Here is a 21,640-nt window from a genome sequence, read left to right on the forward strand (position 1 = left end):
TTGTACAGTTCATTTTATAGATGAGGAAACTAAGGCAAACAGGGTTAAGTGACTTGCCCTGGGTCACACAGCTAGTAAGTATCTGAGGCCATATTTGAACTCAGGTCTCCCTGATGCCAGGACCAATGCTCTGTCTATCCACTGTACCACCTCACAGCCCTGCAGCTTTCCCCCTAGTCCTTTCCAAATAGCTGCATACTCTTCTTGGGCCAGTCTTCCATAGTGGTGCCAAAGCTACTTTACTACAGGTGGGAAAAGAATAAATTCTATAAATGCATCTAGGTTGTAGAAACAAACCATCTTTGCCCCACTTAGGAGACATCACTTGTTCAGAATCTGTTTCTGCCTCAGATCCTGCCTGCTTCTCCAAGATATGAATGTACTCTCCTCAAAATTCTAGCCTTCTTCCATTCATATTATGGATAGCATTCACTTCACTTTTGTTAGCCCTGGGATCTCTCTTGGAATCTCCACTTTAGTAAAGTCAGAGAGGCATACCTGGCTAAAGTCCTGGGGAACCTTCTGTATAAAAAGCATTAGCACTAACAGGCTTAGAATCAAGAGACTGGGTTCAGGTCCCATCTGGGCTCCTTTTAATTGCTTATGCGCAGCCAATCGATTGACAAACATTTATTAGTTTATTACTATGCATCAGGAACGGGGCTGGGTGTTAGTGAGACAGTTCGCACTCTCAAGAAGATTGTGTGCCTGCTAGGGATAACTAAATATAGGATATGTACAAAATAGAAAATGATGGGAGTTTAGGGGAACTAATAATTGAGGGAATCAAGAAAGGTGTCTTAAAAGAACAATTAGTTCAAATGAACCTTGAAAGGAACTAGAGAATTTGGTGAGGATGGAGAGGAAGACCATCCCAAGGCTGGGAAATAGACCATAAAAAGTGATGGGAGCAGGAGATGGAATGTAGGATACAGGTCAGATTGACTGTAGTATATACCTTGGGTAAGTCACTTAACTTCTCGTAAAGTGGGGGAATAATAATACTTGTACCTTAGGTTGTGACTGTGAGAATCAAGTGAGATACTGTCTATAAGGTGCTTTATAAGCTCATGTAAAAATGTCAGCTATTGTTATTAATCTGTCAGATACTATAGAAATGAAGATCTTTTCTCCTTTTTCCCACTTACTATATTAATAGGATTCTAGAGCTATGTTGTTGTTGTTTAGATTTTTCTTTTTGCTTTTTGGAGGGGGCAAAGTAGGGCAATTGGGATTAAGTGACTTGCTCAAGTTCACATGGCTAGTTTTGTGTTAAGTGTCGAGGCCAGATTTGAACTCAGGTCTTCCTGACTCCAGGACCGGTGCTCTATTCACTGCACAACATAGCCATCCCACAACAGTGTTTTCTTGAAAGAGCCAGACAAAAGTCTTCTTTATCATCTAATCATCACACAGACATATATGAATGTGCACATATACTGATGAATCTCCTATAGGAATGTCTACTATGTTACAATTTCTGGGCTGGGCTCTGGGAATAAAAGTCAAATAGCCCCTGACCTCTGAGGACTTATATTCTATCAGATGAATTGGTTCACATATAAGTAAGAATATATATGTGAAAAAAACCCAAAAAGGTGATTTGGGGAAAGAGTACTAGAAACTGGGGGGTGGGAAGAGCAGGAAAGATCTCACCTAGAAAATCATATTTGATCTGAGTCTTGAAGGAAATAAGTCAGAGGTGAAGAGGAAGTAAATTGAGGGTTAACCAGTACAAAGTCATAGAGCCAGGCAATTGAGAGCCATGTGTGAGAAGAGGAAGGAAGGAGGATTTCTATAGCACCTGCTATATCCCAGGCACTGTGCTAAGTACTTCATGAATATTATTTCATATAATAATAATATCTAACATTTATACAGCACTTATTATGTGCCAGACACTGTATTAAGTGCTTTACAATTATTATTTCATTTAATCCTCATAACAACCATGAGAGATATGTGCTGTTATTAGCCTCATTGTACAGTTAAGGAAACTAAAGCAAACTGAAGTTAAATACCTTCCCCACACAGCTAGTGTCTGAATCCAGATTTGAACTCGGGTCTTCCTGACTCCAGACTTGGGTCTCTATTCACTGTTTAGCTGGACCATAGAGAAAGAGGAGTAATGTGTAATCAAGTTGAAAAAGAAAAAGTTGGGGTAAGATTATGAAGGGAATTGTAAAGTAAAGGAGTTTATGTTTTATCTAAAAAGCAAGAGAGAAGCTTATTGCCTAGGGGAGTGACATGGTTGTACCTGGCTGAAGGAAAGAAGGCAGAGTGAGGGAGGAGTTGAGTAGAATGATACAAGACTGTGAGCCTGGAAGGATAGTGGTACTCATGAGTAGGTAGGTTTGGGGTGGCAGGGGACACGAGTTCTGTTTTGGACATGTGGAGTTTCAGAATTTCTGCTCTGTGTATGGGACATCCAGTTTGTAATGTCCAGTTGCCGGCTGGTGATATGGCACTGGAGCTCAGATGAAAGACAAAGACTGGAAATGGAGATGTAAAGAGCCACCTGCATAGACCTAGATAGTAATTCAACTCATAGGAGCTGATGAAACCAACCATTGACTATAATGTGTATACACATGCCTCACTTTATCATGAGATGATATTTAGACTCAATGCTCTAGGGGGTAGGAAGGGGAGTTGCTAGAAGGGAGGGTGGTGAAGTCAGGGTGCCATTCTTTCTTGTTCTTCCCTTGTATGTGTGGGCATGTCATATTTTCATAGAAGAAGGTGTTAATTGACATTAGCACACTCCCAGGAACTGAAGATGACTGGTAGGGTTAATGTGTGACTATCTCACTGGGTAGATGAGCGTAGTCCCCTCCTCTCTGCTTGACACTAAGCCAGCTTGTCTTGTCTTGTGTCTTAATTATCAAGGAAGAGCATGTTTCCCCTACTCAAGGATCGCTTATTGCCTAACTGAGCTCTCCTAAGACTTCAAGATTTGAAGTTTCAAGGGAACTTTGAGATCACCCAGTCTGTTTCTTCATTTTACAGATAAGGAAACTGAGATCCAGAATGGTGATGTCACTTCTATCAGGGTCACACAGCTAATGAATGATGGTGGTGGGGAATGGAATTTGGACACAGGTACTTTGGCTCTAAACCAAGCCCTCTTTCCCCTGTACAAAGTTGCTCTCTAACTTCTACAAAGATGGCTCTATTTCCATAGGTCGTACCAGAGCATTTCCGAGTTAGATTTCGCCCCTTTAATGATTTCTTTCCCCTTTTGATTAGGAAAATGCTCAGATGATTAGAGAAGTGGAAGTAGACAAAGTGTCCATGTTGCCCAGGAAACAAGTGGAAGCAATCAAAAAACTCTGGGAGGACCCTGGAATCCAGGAGTGTTATGATCGAAGAAGAGAATACCAACTCTCGGACTCAGCTAAATAGTAAGAATGATACATTTTTTGTGTAGTTAACTAGAGTTGTCCCCAGGATCCCAAAGCAGGCATTGGCAGCCTAGAAGGGAAAATGACTTTCAGCATAGAGAGGGTTGTCGCAACTATGATTTTTGAGTAAGCTTGCTGACCATAAATGAGGGAATTTTATTCGCATCAACATTCCACTTACCCTTCTGAGCCGTCTTTTACATAGGTCCTCTTTATAGGTCTTTCCCAGGTCTCAGTTTGACTGAGGCAACACCCATTCAATGATTAAGGCTAGTTTGAAATAAGACAAAAAGGGGTCTCTTTTACCTAGTCAAAGACAGCAACAACAATAATCAGCCTGGGCAAAACAGAAACAGTTGCAAGGTTATCTTGCAATCATCCCTTGGAGTTATCTCCAGTCATCCTGATTTATATCTTGCCACTGGGCCCACATATCTGGCTCCAGAAGAGAAAGTGAGGCTGGTGAGTTTGCACAGCCCTTCTTCATTTAAATCCAATTCACTTGCAAGTCATGGCGTCACCTTCCTGAGGTCAAGGTCCTCTTTGAGAGTGAAAGATAAAAAACAACCATTTCTCTATAGACTAATAGTCTGACTCCTCACTGTCTGCAACAGCCTGAGACAAAGGGTAACTTCATCTCAGCTTTAGGAAGCAGCCCTAAAGATACCCAGCCCTTCCTACTGCCGCAGTGTTCTGTGACATAAATTATACCTTCCCTCTTCTCCTACTCCATCAACAGCCAAAACTTCCATTTCTTTCAGTCTTGTAGCTATTAGCAGATCATTCATCGACTTAAAGTATCGTACCTGAATTATGATCAATAGACTTAACTCATTTAAAAGAAGACGTTGGTAATTATTTTTGTTTTATCATCATCGTCAAAGTTAAAGAAGGGCCTTGCTTGTTCCCCTGGGTGGTAGGTAACACCTACCGCTACCACTTTTCTCCATTCTACTTTTACTCCGCTAATATAGAAACTCTTCATATTCAAATTCCTGCCTCAAATTAGGCCCTATGACTACTAACTTCTGGGGTCCTGTGCAGTCCCCCAAGAAAACAGGAGATGGTCAGAAGGTTTGGTAAAGTATGAGGCCACTGGTAACCTGTAACATTCTCACCTCTGACTCCAAGCAGCATAATGTACAGGTACATGAGAGCTTTTCCAGTGACACACACTCAGTTAACCATGTTCCCCAGGGCTGCACCTTTCCGCCAGGAGGAGGCACAGCCTGGCCACCTTGCTTTCCCTCCTGCTATCACACTCAAATCTACAGTCCCATTATCAGGGTCATTTAAGGAACTCAAGCCCAGAGGACTCCTATTTTAGCTGTTTTAAATTGCTTATAGGCAGCCTCAAATTAGGAGAGGAGCTCATGTCCCGGTTAAAGCTATTAGCAGCAGCAGCAGTAGCTACCTACCTACCTCCCTGCTCTCACAGCACAACTACCCTGCCTTCCGTACTGTGGCAAATTGCCTTTTACCCCCATATGCCAAAGAAGAGAGAACCCTACAACCTCACAAAAGAAAGCTGTTTTCCAGGTCTGAGGATATTGGGTTTATCTTTGCTGGTCTGGTGGTGCCCTCTAGTGGGAAAGAAACAAATTGCTCGATGAGACTGAGTTGGAAGTGGTCTCTGATATCATCCTGTCCAACCTATACTTCAACCAAAATCATCTCTACAAACATACCTGACAAGTGATCATGCAGTCTTTTCTTGAAGACCTCCAATGAGAAAGACCCCCCCCATGACTATTTTCTGGAGCAACACATTGTATCTAATTGTTAAGGAAAAAAGATATATATATATATATACATATATATCTTTTTATCTATCTATATGATATATATTATATATATATACATATATATATAATTCTTTCTTCTGGAGCCAAGAAAAAAACAAATATCACACGACTCTCTTGTTCCCATTCTTTCACCTGAGCCTTGAAAGGCCTAATCTCAAGGCCCCCCAACTTCCTGGAACCCAAGCCTCGAGGTGTAGTCCACCAAGAAAAAAGCATGATGGAGCTATCACCTTCCTAGTACTGGATGCTGAGTTTCTTTTAATGAAACCTAAGATTGAATGTGCTTTCTTGGCTATTACATCACATTGTAAACATAATGAGCTTGCCGATTACTAAAGCCCCTGTGTTTTCGGATAACCTGCTGTCTAGCAATGCCTCCTCTATGTCTTGAGGATTGTTTTGTTTTGACTTAAGCATAAGACTTTATATTTCATTTTTATTAGCCTTTCAAGATCTCTTTGGACTCTATCTTTCTATATGCTATAGAGATATCAAGCTGAGAGAGCCCTCAGAAGCCATTTCATCCAATTCCTACATTTTACAGATAAGAGAACTGAGGTCCAGGAAAATGAAGTGATATGCCCAAAATCACACAGTTAGTAAGCATTATAAAACAGAAAGCTTAATTCTGATCCTCTGCCTCCAAAGCCAGTGCTTTTCCCTTTTATAACATGCTATTTCCCATTCTTGTTTTATCAGCAAATTTGATTAGCATGACATACTTTGTTCTAGCTTTTCTAGACAAAAGACACAACCTTAGGTGCAAAAATAGAAGTAAAATAGGATTTGAGTGGTTTTACTCTCTGTTGCCTGCTATCATCTGTTTCTCCTTAGTTAGCCTCCTTTTTCTCCCCAAAATAATTTTAAAACTTTTCTGTTATCCTTAGCATTTCTCCCCAGCCTTGGCCCATTCTGAGCATTAGTGCTCTGGATATTTTTCTTACATGATCATTGTATTCATCCTCCATTAAGTATCCTTGGACAGAAACTAACTTTATTTTCATCTTTTGAACATATCTTTCTAAAATCTAATTTGGTCAGGTACCTGTACATCTATATTGGCTATTTTTTGTTCAATTTTTTTTCAGTTGACAACTATCAAATTCTCTCTGTTCAACGTTCACTCCCCCAATTGAACAACAATAAAACCTTCTTCATGAAAACATGCATATATATGAATACATATATGCACATTTGTATGTGTATGTGCTTCTACATACAATCAAGTAAAGGTAAATTCCTGCTTTGTCCATGTTCAAAAATGTGTATCTCATTGTGTATCTTTGGTTGATCACCTCTCTGACAAGATGTGGGCAGGATGCATCATCATCTGTCCTCTGTAATATATATTATGTCCTCTGTAATTGTGGTTTATCATTGCACTTGTCGATTCTCAAGTGTTTTAAAGTTGTCTTCATAGTATTGTCTTTATGATGTTATACAGTCATATATGCTGTTCTAGCTCTCCTCATTTCATCTATGATTAGTTCATGGAAGTCTCAGTTTTCCCTGAAACCATTTACTCATTTTTCAATAATGAGGAGGGATGGAACAAGAATTTATTACGCACTTATGTGCCAGGTACCATACCAAGAACTTTAGAAATATCTTATTTGATCCTCACAACAATGTTGTTTTCCCTGCTGTTGAAGAAACTGAGGCAGATGTAGTTTAATGTCTTGCCTGGGGTTACACAGCTGAGAAATATCTGAAACTGGGCTTGAACTTAGGTCTTCTTCACACCAGACCTAGCACACTATCCATTGTGCCACTTAGCTGCCTAACATTGCATTGTATTATCATGCTGTATTTGTTCATATGACATATTTTAGCTATTTCTCACTAGATAGGCATTCTCTTAGTTTCCTGTATTTTTGGAACTGCAAAAAGAGCTACTATGAATATTTTGCACATATTGGTGCTTTTCATCTTTTTTCATTTTATCTCTTTAGGGTATAAGCTTATGGAGGTGCCTCCAAGGCAATGGCTATGCACAGTTTTGTGACTTTGGAGACATATCCATACTAGATGGAATAATTCACAGCTCTCCATCAATAGTGTACTGTACTTGTATTTACAAAGCCCCTTCAAAAATTCTAATTTTCCTTTACCCATCCACATCAAACTTCTTAGATATTTGATTCCTTTCTTCCTCATCAGAGTTATTTTTGTTTGTATCTTCATAATTTGGTTTCTGGAATCCTCTCACCTGTCATAAGCTGACCCACCCCTGTATAATTTTAGTCCATGTAGTCCATACCTTTTTATTTTCTGAACTCTGTAATCTGGTCTCATAAAATCTAGGGTACATACCAGATTTTCCCTTTTCTCTATGACGAATTCTAAGATGGAGTGGTTGATTCTCTCAAAGATACCTTCATTTCCACCTCCAGAAATCAGTTCCTCCTTTTTAGTAGAGATCAGGTTCAAAATAGCCATTCCCTTTGTTGTTTACTCAATGTTTTGAAGAATGTAATTATTATTATGGCAAGCTGAGAAAATATTAGTTTTATTGCTGATGTCAAAGTGAGAGAGCTCTGGAAGAAGTCTAGATAATTAAAGTCTCCTATCACTAAAATATCCTATCTCCACACTAAGCTTTGAACCAGTTTCTCATAGTCCTCATTTAATTTTTTTTCCTGCCCAGGTGGCATATAGTATAATCCAATGACACTATTACTTGTTTTGGCCTCTCATTTATACTACATGCAGCCACAGGAACCAGCAGATCTCCCTGTTGTTGATTTTGAATCAACAAATGGCCACCTGAATACTCCCCCAGAGGAAGTACTCATCACCCCCCCCCACCTTATTTCATCTTTTGATCCTCCCTGGATGATCTATAAGCTATAGAACATATTAGTATTTCTTGGAGTTCATTTCCTTCTTCCCCAAAACACCTGCTTCCTCCTCAAAGGAGCCAGTTTCCTCCTTTTTCGGAAGAGCTTGACTCTTTTCAAAAATGTAGAGAAATTTTAAGTAGAATATATTTCTTGAAAGCCTATTATTAGGCATCTCACAGTGTGCTCTAAATCACTCAGGTTACAAGTCCAAATCATGTATTCCTAATGCTAGAAGGGAATTTAACAAATCACTTAGAGAATCTCCTGCCATTGGATAGGACTAGACACTTAAACCATACCAGAAAGTTAGATTGTCTTATTTTGTTCTTTTAATTCTCTAAGATGGGAATTCTTGACCTTTTTTGTGTGTCCTAGACCCACTTTGGCAGTCTGGTGAAACCTATAAACCCCTTTAAGGAATAATGTTTTATATGCATAAAATAAAATACATAGAATTACAAAGGAAATCAATTAAATTTAATTGCAGCTATCGAAATATTTTTAAAAATTTTAGACCCCATATTAATAACACTTTCTCTAAAGGAAACTCCTTAGCGTGAGTAACTAATTTCTTAATTTTTATGGCCAGGAAGGTTTTATATAATGTCCCTGTTGCAATCATTTTAATCTTTCTCTCTTATTCCATCTAAAAGAAAACAGAATTCCATTTCAGATAGCTAAAAAATGTGTTAGAACACTGATATCCTAGTCAGGTTTCCCAGTCAGAACTATCTGGTAAAGCAGTGATCTGGTGCCCTGTGGTTAACCTGCAAGGCGTGAGTACAGCCGCCCCCAAACTGGCATTATAAAGTGACTTCATTGCCTTTAGTATCTCATTATCAAGATCCTCCTTTGCCTCTATAATCTTGATAGGAAGTGCTTCCCCAGCTCTCTGGAAAGTGCCAGGTCTGACCTAGAGAAAGGAATATTTTATTCAGAACTTTTGTTCCTGGGAATGAAATATGTAGCATCATAGGCTGACAGGAGAGAGATTTATCCAGGGATGATTAACCTAACATCCTTCCCTCTACACCCTCTGACCAAAAAAACCTGTTCATTTCCTTAATGAACTGAATCTGGTTCTGAGGACCTTCGCTTTTTTCCTAGACAAGGCAATGAAAGAGGAAGTAAATTGGAGCACTGTTCTTTTCCTCTTTAATGAGCTCTCCTTGGGGTAGTTTTTACAGGCAGATTTTTGTTTTATAATTAAGCCTCCATCCAATCCTGGTAGCATAATCAAAAAGAAACCAGGGCAAAAAAACACACATAAGGGAGAAGACCATATTAAGGTAGGAATGGGAAATGAAAAAACAGACCAATAGACTTCTGGACTAGAACAGAGGCATGAAGCCTCAACGGAGAGGAGAGTGGCCTAAGGGAATATTTGGTGGCCTAAGGGAATCAGAGGAAATGTCTTTAAGGATGTCCAGCCCATTAAAACTGCAATTTGAACTTTGACTATTGCCTAGTTCACTGTTCAATTCTTTTCTAGCTCTAGGGCTTAGAGTTTTTCTTTTGGTATAGAGACATTTCCAAAGAAGCAAATCAGAACTTCTGTGAAAATCACTGCAGACTCAGACTAGAGAAGTCACTTAAGAGGAAAGTAAGGATCATCTATGGCCTTTATCAGGGAAAATCATTATTAGAATTTAATCTAGCCATTTTTAAGCGTTTTGGTCTCCAGACCCTTTTATACACTGAGAGCCCTTCCCACCCAAGAGCTTCGGTTTATGTGAATTACAGCTATTGTTATTTACTGCATCATAAAATAGAACATATTAGTATTATCATGAAAATAGTTGTGATTTTGTGGTTTGCCTGAAATAGTTTCAGAGACCCCTAGGAATCCCAGGGATACTTTTAGAACCACTGATCTAATCCATCCTCCAAACAGGGAAGTTATTTAATCTGGCATCTCCAAACAACTGAAATTACAGATTAACAGATGTTCAAATTTTGAAGGGATTGTAGTAACACTCCTCTAAAATCTCCCTAAACAATGGCCATAAGTTTCACTTGAAGATCTCTTGGGAGGGGAAATCTGCCCTGGGCAGGGTCTTCTACTCTTGGAGAGTTCTAATTGTTAGGAAATGTTTTCTTCACATCAAGCCTAAATTGGTAGTATTCAAGATAGAGTCACATAAATTATCCACTTTTCTATATATTACCCACAAAGTCCAGCAGAAAGAAATAGAAAGAAAATTATATTTAAAATAACTACAGATAATATAAAATGTCTGGGAGTCTACTTGGCAGTATACACACAGGAATTATATGACCACAATTAGAAAATATTTTTTGTACAAATAAAGACAGGTCTTCACACTTAGAGAAATATTACTTGCTCGTGAGGAGGCCAAGCTAATGTGATAATAATGATGATTCCATTTATACTGATTTACTTATTCAGTGCCATATCAATCAAACTACCAAAGAATTATTTTATAGATCTAGAAAAACTAATAATTAAGTTCATCTGAAAAAACAAAAGGTCAAGAATATCAAGGGAATCAATGGGGGAAGAGTGAACGAAGGCAGCCTTAGCAGTACCAGATTTCAAAACTATACTACAAAACACCAATCATAAAAAAATGAGGTAATGAATAAGAAATAGTATGGTTGGACACTAGACTAGATTAGGTATGCAATATATGGTAGTAAACAACCAGTAATCTAGATTTTGATAAGCCCAAAGATCCGAAATTTTGCACAAGAATTCACTGACAAAAATTTCTGGGAAAACTGGAAAGCGATCTGGCAGAAAATATGCATAGACCAGGATCCCATACTGTATGTCAAGATAAAGTCAAAATTGATATATGAATTAAATATAAATGATGATGTAATAAATTGAAGGAGGATGGAAAAAACCACCTGTCAGATCTGTGGATAAAAAAACAAGAGATACAGAGAATCATAGAGGGTAAAATGGATAATTCTGACTATATGAAATAAAAAAGGTTTTGCACAAACAAAAATCAATGCTGCCAAAATTAGAAGAAAAGCAGGAAATGGGAGGTGGTGGTGATGTGGAATTTTTATAGCAGGTTTCTCTGATAAAGGTCTCATTTCTCAAATATATAGGGAAATGAGAAAAAGTTATAAAATAAGAACCATTCCTCAAATCTTACATGGTCGGAGGATATGAACAGGTAGTTTTCAGATGAAGAAATAAAAACTATCTGTAGTCATATGAAAATATGCTCTAAATCACTAATAATTAGATAAATGCAAATTAAAAGAACTCTGAGGCACTATTTCACACCTATCAGAATGGCTAACAAGATAGAAAAGGAAAATCACAAATGTTGGAGGGGACATGGAAAAATAGAGACACTGATGCATTTTTGGAGTTGGGAACTGGTCCAACCATTCTGTAGAGCAATTTGAAAGTATACTCAAAGAACTACAAAACTGTTAATACTTTTTGATCCAGAAATACTGCTACTAAATCTGTATCCCAAAAAAGATAAAAGGAAAAGGACCCATAGTACAAATACATATACATACATATCAACTCTTTGTGGTGGCAAAGAATTGGAAATTCAAGAGATGACCATCAGTTGGAAAATGGCTGAAGAGGTATGATTCTGACTGAATACTATTGTGCTAAAAAGAACTGATGAACAGGATAGTTTAAAAAAAAAACCTGGGAAAATTTATGTGAATTGATGCAAAGTGAAGTGAGCAGAACCTGGAGAACATTGTACGTACACAGTAACAGCAATATTGTAATGATGGTCAACTGTGAAAGACTTCACTAACCTGATCAATCCAGTGATCTACGCCAACTCCAAAGAACTTATGATGAAAAGTGCACCCATTTTTATAGAGAGAATCAATGAACTCTGAATTCAGATTGAAGCATTTATTCACTTTCTTATTCTTGTGTGATTTAAAAAAAATTTTGCAACATGGCAATGGAAACATGTTTTGCATGATTTTATATGTCTAGTGTATATTGTATTGCTTGTCTTATCAGTTGGTGGAAAAGAGCTTGAAAGGAGGGCAAAAAATTGGGACTGAAAATTTTTCAAAGGAATGTTAAAAATAAGTAATATTAAAAAAATTTAAAAACAACCATGATACAACTTTCAACCATTCTCACATTCTGGGTCCAATTTATGTATATATACATACATATATATATATATACAAATATATAAATACATACACATATATGAAATATATACACACACATATAAAATATGTGTATATAAATATAGTATAAAATATATACACACATGTATGCATGTGTGTGTATATGTATATATAAAACTTCTGGGTAAGTTAATACTGGGATGCTGACAAGTTAAGAGTTGATTGACATTTTCTCAACTGCTAAAAATATGGCAGGCTGTTTTTTAAACAATCAACAAATCCAGTGGGAACACTTTAGTACAGGTACCATTTCACCAACAGAAGTAAAGTGGGGAAGAAATGGGGAGGGTAGCAAGAGGACTCTCATTAACTATACAATAAGATCAGAACATTTCTCATCATCATGTCTCATTTTGTCCCATTTTGGATATGTTGTATAGAGAAGAAAGAAGGAAAGACCAGATTTGTAGCAGTGACTCATATTTCACACACTAATCTTTATTAGATCCAGGAGTTAAAGCATGATTTCTCCATTTTTCTTGTTAAAGGGGACTTTCCAGATGGAGGAAATATATTCTCCAATTTTACCACACAGTAAATTAATTATATTTTGAAGTCAGGAGTTAAGACACCAAAGTCAGTAATTCAAATGATGGGTTTTGAATATTTGTTTCACTGTTCTTTTAAAATTTGTAATGTGTTTAGCTGGAAAGTCACTTTGGATTTTCCTTGTGTGTCTACATGTGGGCACTTTGTACTTTTTTTTGGTCCCCAGAGGCTTTGTTTTGTGTGTACATGAGCCAAGAGAGGGTAAAGCCTATCCATTATTGTTTATATGGAAATTTATGCATGTTATGAAAGTTGTGGATGATGGAGTGTAGGAGAGGGAAAGGAAAGAGGAGGAGAGAGCATATGTGAAACCAGGTGTGACTGAGTGTCCTGGGCAGCCAAAAGGAGTGTAAAAAAAAACAACACCCTACTCACAAACATTTTATTTCCTTTTGAGCTATCACACTACCCAGCCAAAGTATGCTACTTGAAGAACAAGTGAGAAGTGCCAAGGAGGAAAAAAGAAATTCTATGCCCATAGAATGTTTTAGATAGAAGGTACCTAAGAGTCTACCTAGTCCAACCCTATATTACAGAGGAAACGGATCTCATACCCAGAGAGTTGAAGTTAGGTTAATATTATGTTGATGACCTTAATAATGCCCCTAACTTCATCTTTCTCATCTCTTCCCCCATTTCAATTTGACAGTAGCATGGCCATATATATATTAAACCTCACTTTCACCTAGGACTGTCCCGCCTTCAGGATTCAAAACACTTAAGTACTAGTCTCTGAAAATAAATTTCTCTCCTTCCACCTTACTTCCCTGAATCTGTTATTTAGCTTCATTATGGCCTATGATTCCTCCTCTCCTCCTTATATGATGCTAAGTCCATTGCTCTTGCTCCAATTTCACTTGACTTGTCTTTCCAGTCTTGTCAGATACTTCAGTGTAACCAACAGTCTTGAAGAATTTCATTATTTCCTTGAACTTCTTTCCTCTCAACATTATCTCATAAAATGAAAGTCCATTGAAGCAAACAAGGCTAATGAAAACTTTTCATGAGACTCAGCCAAGCCATAGCATACAAAACATGTCCAAAAATGGAATTGGCTCAGAGCCAACAAACGAAAAGTGGAATGCACATAATTTAATATTTTCATTATAAGTTATAATGGAACCACCTGCATTTGGAAGTTAACACTTTAGTCCCCAATGTGTTATATATATAAGTTGAGATGGCAGTTAAAGAGATAAATTCAGGAAAAGCAAATGGAATAAAACAAGGAAGGTGACATAATCTCGAAAGCTCATTTTATAAGCTATCTCAGGATGAAGAAGATACAAAAAGAATGGAAAACATCATAGATAATGCTAATATTCAAAAGATGATTGAAATTACACCAGTAACTTTTCAGCTATATGCTTGCTTTCTCAACTTTAAAAATATTTATGAGAATAATGTACAAAATGTTGATGGTATCCTTATTGAAAAAAATTAGAAGGTAACAGGCAGGTTTTCACAACTTGTTTTCAATGAAAAGTCAATTTTTGCTGTTACATATTTGACTGAGAGATTCAGAAAATGTAAGATCCCATAAAACAGGAAAGTTGCCTGTATTTCTTAGAACAAAAGTGAAAATAGAATTTATTGGTTACCTCCTGAAAAAGAAAACCCAAAATGAAAACTCTAAGGAACATTATAGTTAAAATCCAGAGCTTCAAGGTCAAAGAAAGATACTGCAAGCAACCAGAAAGAAATAATTCAAGTACCAAGGAGTCATAGTCAAGATTACACATTATTTAGCACCTATCACTGTGAAGAAGAGGAGAACTTGGAATACAATATTCCAGAAGGCAAAGGATATAGGCTTATAGCCAAGAACAACTTACCCAGAAAAATGGAGTATAATCCTACAGAAGATTAAATGGATCTTTAATTAAATCGAGGACTTCCAAACATAGCTGAAGAAAAGGCCAGAGCTGTGTAGAAACTTTGACATTCAAACACAGGAATTAGGAGAAATATGAAAAGGTAAACACTAATGAATAATCATTAGGAACTAAACAAGGATAAACTTGCATTCAAATATAAGGAGATGATAATATATTGTTCTCTCTGAACTCTATCATTGCCAGGAGACATAGAAGGAGTCTAGTTAGACAGAAAGCCAGGGGGTGGTTTTATGTCTTCATGATCTTAAGATAAAAAAAGGAAAGAGGGGGGAAAAGGGAAAAGCATTGCACATTATTATTGTGCAAGTAGACATCTCTACAAATCAGAAGGAGGAGGTTGGAGGGAACATAAGACACTTGAGCCTTACTTTCATCTGAACTCTTGAAAGCAGGGAAGAAAACATATAGAGTTACATATAGAAATACATTTCACTTAATAGAGAAATAGGAAGAGAAGAGAGCAGAAGAATTTATATAGAGGGTAGATTAAGGAAGGCATTAGTCTTAAGTAAATAAAGGATTATCAATATTTATGACTCTTTTTGAGGTAGCAAAGAATGGGAATCTCAGGTGACACCCATAAATTGGGAAATGACTGTGACTATGATGGAATATTATTATTATGCTTTTAGAAATAATGAGTGATGGGGCGGCTAGGTGGCACAATGAATAGAGTCACCGGCCCTGGAGTCAGGAGGACCTGAGTTCAAATCTGGCCTCAGACACTTAACACACACACACACACACAAAAACTAGCTGTGTGACCTTGGGCAAGTCACTTAACCCCAGTTGCCCTCCAAAAAGCAAAAAGAAAAAAAAAAGAAAAGAAATGAGTGGGATCATTTTAGAGAAACCCAAGAATTATATGAACTGATGCAGAGTAAAGTGAATAGAGAACACTTTATACAATAACAACAATACAGTGAGATAAAAAACTTTGGAGGAATTGGGAACTCTGATCACTATAATGAACAACCATGATTGCAGAGGACTAATGATGAAACATGCTTCCCACTTCCTAATAGAGAGGTAAAAGACTCAGTGTCAAATAAGACAAACACAAACACCCCTACCACATGTGTATGTATCTAAAATATGTACATATAATATATACATATATGTATACATTTGTATATATTATATATAAATATGTATGTGTGTATATATAAGCAAAAAATGTATAAAAGTATATAAAAGCAAAAATCTACCTGCTCGCCTTCCTACCCTAACCCCACCCCATTGAGGAATGAGACCTCAATTCAGACAAATATGGTAGTAGTCACTTAATTAATGGTAGTTAAAATTGCATAGTTATCTACCTAGGATCCAGAGAGAATAAACTGAATAATTTGCAGGTTCCCTTGAAGGTAGTATCTATCTCATCTTTTTCCAGAAAGTCATTTGGAGGGTGGAGTTCAAAGATAATGCATGTTGCTTAGCATTATGCTTTTATAGAAGAATGTATTTGTCTATTTGGAAGACAGCTTGCTTTGACAATAGGGTGTTCCTTGAAAATATATTTCAACTCACTTTTATTTGACCTTGCAGTTACCTGAGTGATATTGATCGAATTGCCATGCCATCATTTGTGCCAACACAACAAGATGTTCTCCGTGTCCGAGTGCCTACAACTGGAATTATTGAATATCCTTTTGATTTAGAAAATATCATCTTTCGGTAAGACGGTGACCTTTATCTGAGTAGCCTGTTAAGAATCTGTAAATGTCACTGGTGCTTTTTTTTAAATGGTGCCCAAGAACATGAAACTCATTAATGCTCCCTAAAGTGCTTTATGGCCTTAGGATAGTATTTACAGCATCATAGGATCATAGATTTAAAGCAGGAAAGGTGTTTGGAAGGCTGTAATGTCTATCCCCCTCATTTTCTATTTATTTGAGGTGGGATTTGAAGCTAAGACTTCCTGATTCCACACCCAATGTCCTTTCCACTATATCATATTGTCCCCTAGTCCCCCCACCAACCAAGGAAGTAGGAATTGGGAGATCTGCCATAGGATAATTCCAAAAAGAGGCAGGACTTGGGAAAAAAGAAAAGTCCCTGAGAAATAGAAATACTTTTTCATTGTTGTTACAGAGCTACATTCCCTTTTCCTTAAATTCTATTGGCTGTTCATGTACTAGATGCTGTTATTTCTTTGACTACTTAATTGACTGTTTTGACAACTGATGCTTTTAATCATTTAGGGAAAAGACAAAATTCCTTTCTAACATACTTCATTATTCTCCCCCCTCCCTCCCGCTTTAAATTTTGCTGGTTTTTCTTCTTTTCACAGTTGAGCTATTCCAAGAACAAAATTTGAGGCACTGGATACTATCTCTAGAGGCAGAGAATTCTTGTTCAAATCCTGCCTCTGACACTACCTCTGTGACCTTGGGCAAATCACTTGCCTTTGCAAATCAAAACTTTCCTTGGCCTCAATTCCCTTAATTTGTAAAATGAGATTGTTGGACTAGATGACCTCTGGGCCCTTCCAGCTCCAAATTATGAACCTGTAATCAGAACTTTATTCAGTATTCCAAGTTTAAATGTACTATATTTTTGTACTGGGGTAGGATCATGTTTTCTGTTTCATCTCCACGTTCTTGACAATATTCAATATTTTGTTGTTTTGGTTACAAAACTACATTTGTCCAGCATCTTTGGGGAACACATTATGACCCCTGGCTCTCTTTCATAAAACCCTCTTCTTTCATATGTTTACCTGTTTCCCTAGCTTATCTAGCAAGGTAATTGAGCCAGGGACTTATTAGTGTCCACCATAATGCTGGGCATGTAATAAGCAGTTAATACTTAATGAATGAATGAATAGGAGAAGGGAAGAATAGGTGGAATGGAAGCCATTATACTGGTAAATGTGAGTGAAATCAATGCCAAATTTTGATGCATTTTATACTTCTGGAAAACAACTTTTAGGGCTTAGAATGCCACCAGTTGTAATACTTCTTCCCCAGGAACAACAATCACCACTTGGTGAGGAAAGGTAGGAAAATGAACAACTTGACCTGAGTATGAGTGGGGTTAAGTGTATAAACATAGGATGCTGGAAGAAGGGCTGTCACATGGAAGGATTATAGAATCACAGAGGTGGAAAGGTCATAAGAAGCCTTAAAAGGCTTTGTCCATTGGGAAGGCAGCATGGTCCACTGGGAAGAACACTGGCTCTGGAGATGGACCTGATTTCAAATCTCACTTTTTACAATTACTACCTGTGATGTTGGGTAAATTATTGTACTTCCCTGGACCAGCCATTTCCTTATATGTAAAATGACATTGAACTAGATGTTTTTTGATGTCTCTTCTGGCTCTGAATCTATGATCCATCAAAGTTTAGCCTGGGCTTGAATGGAATCCTCTTTCTGATATCATTGATGTGTTCGTTCAGTCTCTGCTTGAACACCTCTAGAGAGGGGGATCCTATTGTCTTCCATGGCAGTTCATTTCATTTGGGACAATTCTGATTGTTAAGAATCAAACAGAAACTTTTATCTCCTCAATTCTATCAAATACTCTCAGTTCTGCCCTCAAACGAAGGAAAACAAGTTTAATTCCTCTTCTGCATTATAGTTTTAAATATTTGACTATAACTATTATGCCCCTCCTAAATTTTCTGTCCTTCAGGTGAAACATACTAAGTTCCTTGAACTGACCTCATACAATTTAATGTATTCAAAATTATCGATTTTAAATTTTGTAATACCCTCTAATATCTTTTGTCATAAATTCTTCCCTTATCCATAGATCTGACTGGTAAACTATTCCATGCTCTCCTGATTTACTTATAGTATCACCCTTCATGGCTAAATCATGTATCCATTTTGACCTTATCATATATATGAGTATATGTATATACATAAACACATATGTATATTTGATAAGGTCTAATGAGTACATTATTTCGCCATGAAGGGCGATACCATAAGTAAATTAGAATAGCAGAGAATAGAAGCTTATCTCCTTAAGGCAATGAGTAGGGGAAGATAATACCTAATTCTGAGCAAAATAAGGTAGGTTAGCATTGGAGCCCAGGTTCCAGGGGTGGAATCCAAGGTTCCTGTGGGGAAGAAGTAGAGATCTTAGCAAGAGAGGAGACTGCATAGTTTGGAGCTGATGAGTGAGAAGTGAAGTGGCGGATTGGTACTGAGGTAGATAGAACAAAAGCTCACCTAGATAGTACTTTCCCCTCACAGGAAGTCTTCAAGCAGAGTCTGGATGACAACTTTGGGGGGATGTTCTACAAAAGATTCTCGGTCATATATTGGTAGACTAGAAGGCTTCAGAGGTCCTTTCCAACTCTTGAGACTCTATGTTCTGAAACTGAGTATCTAAGGTTCCTAAACTGAAATTCAGTATATATAGCTCAGTCACTTTGGAGTTGATAGTGGGGCTGTGGTCATGTGCAAGGGCAGAACTGCTTGTAGGGCACCATCTAGGATTAAAATTACAGAAATCTTGTTGAAGGAGGCATTCAGATATCTTCTCCAGTAAACAAAGACTTTTCTGTAAAGAATAAAGAGCTGTGTAATCTCAGAGTCATGTTCCCTCTTTCTACTGGGCAGGATGGTGGATGTTGGAGGCCAGAGGTCTGAGAGACGGAAATGGATCCACTGTTTTGAAAGTGTCACCTCCATCATTTTTTTAGTAGCTCTGAGTGAATATGATCAAGTCCTGGCTGAGTGTGACAATGAGGTAAGCTAGACAGAAAACTAAAGTGACTTTGAAAATCTCCCCTAAAGTAAGTGAAAAACGGATTTATCCTGGTGATAGACTCAATTTCTTGGGTTTAATAATTTAGGATAAACTTAAATTTATTCAAACAATCCCCCACACACACACACACGAAACAGTTCTAAGATGCAGATATGAAGGTACTCCTAACTCATGTTCTTTTTCTTAGAAGAGGCAGTAGAACTGTATCCTAAATCTGGGACAATTTCTGTTGGTGATAGGAGCTGACATATAGTGAATATATGTCTCAGATTTTGCAGAATAGTCCTGATTTCAATTAAATAAAATATACTCTGAAAAATTATTTCTACCTATTTCTTATTTCCCGATTATATGTATAATTTTTTTAACAATTCTTTTTTCAAATTTTGAATTCCAAATTCTCTCTCTCCCTCATGATACTTATCTCTCTTAGATCTATTTTCCAGGTCAGCTTTTTCCCAGTGAGATAATTTATATTTAAAAAATTATTCTTTTGATTTATTGTTTCTTGATGTCTCATGCAGTCATTAGCTTCCACTTGCCCAATTCTAATTTTGAAGTAATTATCTTCTTCAGTGAGATTTTATACCTCTTTTTCTATTTGTTCAATTTTTCTTTGTAAGTAGTTGTTTTCACCAGTGAATTTTTGTGCCCTTTTTCTATGTGGTCAATTCTATTCTTTAAGGTATTGTTTTTCTTTAGTATTTTTTGTGCCTCTTTTACTAAGATGTTAATTCTTTGAGTAATTTTCTCCTTTTATTTCATTTCTATACCTAAATTTTCATCTATCCCTCTTATTTGTTTTAAGCTCATATTTTAGGTCTTCTAGGATTTCTTGTTGGAGTTTTTTTCCAATTCACATTTTTCTTTGAGGTTTTGCTTGGAGCTGTTTTGACTTGATTGTCTTTTTCTCAGTTTATGTCTTTATTTTCTTTGTCACCACAGTAGCTTTTTATCATCAGGTTCTTTTCTGTTGCTCATTTTCCCATGCTATTTCTCTACTTGGACCTAGCAAGGGGCTGGGAGTGGGAATTGGCACAGTCTCAAACTTTAGGCTCTTTTACACTGCTGTTTTCAGAGCTAGCTCTAGGGGTTTGGAAGTTTTTGGTGCTTCCAAGGTGGTGTGATCTGGGGAGAGGTATGGTCACTGCTTTCTTGGTCTGCACGCTAGTCCTTACCAAGGAAGGGCCCCTGATTCCTTGGAATTGTAACTGATACTGCTCCTTGCACACCCACACCCCCTTTGCCCCACTTTGGACCAGAAATTATACTATTCTTCAAAGTCCCTCATCCCTTTGGCCCAGAAGTGATACTGCCTTTTCAGGCTCCCATTCCCTCTTGACTAAAAGTTCTCTTTAAACTATGGAAGTGGGTATAGGCATTGGAGTTGCCGAATAGGTCTGGTCCTGTTTCTAGTGCTATCCTTTGTGATCTCTTTTTGACCATTTGCTATCTTACTATCTTTGTCTTGAGAGCTCCTGGATCTTCTCCTGCTGCCACTTCCACTTAGTCCTGTAATTTTTTTATCCACCTGGCCTCTGGGCTACCCACCTTCCCCATTCACAAATATCTTTTTTCCCACAATCTTCTGTGTTGTCTTGGGCATCATTCTGATGTTTTGTTTACTCTGCCACTCCAGAATTATATTTGAAGTGTTATTTTAAAGTTGTTTAGAGGGGAATGTTGGGAGAACTCAGCTGAATGCTTTCTTTATTCTGCCATTTTGGCTCTGCCCCCAGAAGTGAAATGAAATATATTTTAAGCAAAATTTTGCAAAACAGATATCCTTTGTCAAAACTTGTCTTGATTTTTTGCCTGGAAAATATTATCACTATAAATATGGAGACTGTTTTAGCTCTGCCCCAGGGAGGTTAGATCTGCTCTGGGGTATAGCTAGACCCTCAAAGAAGAGACTCCAGTGGGTCTTCTTAGTTCCTAGTTGCTCTCTGACACCACCACACCCATACCTCTCAATTCTCCTGAAGTAAGGCTTAAAGATGTTTTGCCATTTTGTGCTCATTCATGGGAAAGCATTCCTGGGATTCATTGTAATCCCTTTTTCCAGTGTAGATTTTTCTGTCAAATTCATAGGTCTTCTTAATGTTCTTCCTCTTTCCCTTAGTCCTCAGAGCATTAACCAAAATACCTCTCAAAGAATGACATTGATATTGGGCTTTAAAATTTACAAAATATTTAAATAAATTTTCTCCTTTAAGCTTTACAATTATCCTTTGAGACAGGTACAACAATAT

The 21,640-nt window shown here is 37.4% G+C and overlaps 1 protein-coding gene across 1 annotated transcript in view; it reads left to right on the top strand.

Moving 5' to 3' along the window:
• The window catches only part of LOC138175180 (guanine nucleotide-binding protein subunit alpha-14), a 271,864-nt gene that overhangs the window by 242,070 nt on the left and 8,154 nt on the right, over positions 1-21,640 (top strand). Inside the window, exons 3-5 of the mRNA XM_069105596.1 lie at positions 3,250-3,404; positions 16,209-16,337; positions 19,238-19,367. Coding sequence (XP_068961697.1) covers positions 3,250-3,404; positions 16,209-16,337; positions 19,238-19,367 — 414 coding nt within the window. The remainder of the gene's footprint in view (positions 1-3,249; positions 3,405-16,208; positions 16,338-19,237; positions 19,368-21,640) is intronic.

This window comes from Petaurus breviceps, unplaced genomic scaffold, assembly GCF_028583685.1.
Source record: "Petaurus breviceps papuanus isolate PSGF00001 unplaced genomic scaffold, PetGlider_PUasm1.0 138, whole genome shotgun sequence".
Classification (NCBI taxonomy): Eukaryota; Metazoa; Chordata; class Mammalia; order Diprotodontia; family Petauridae; genus Petaurus; species Petaurus breviceps.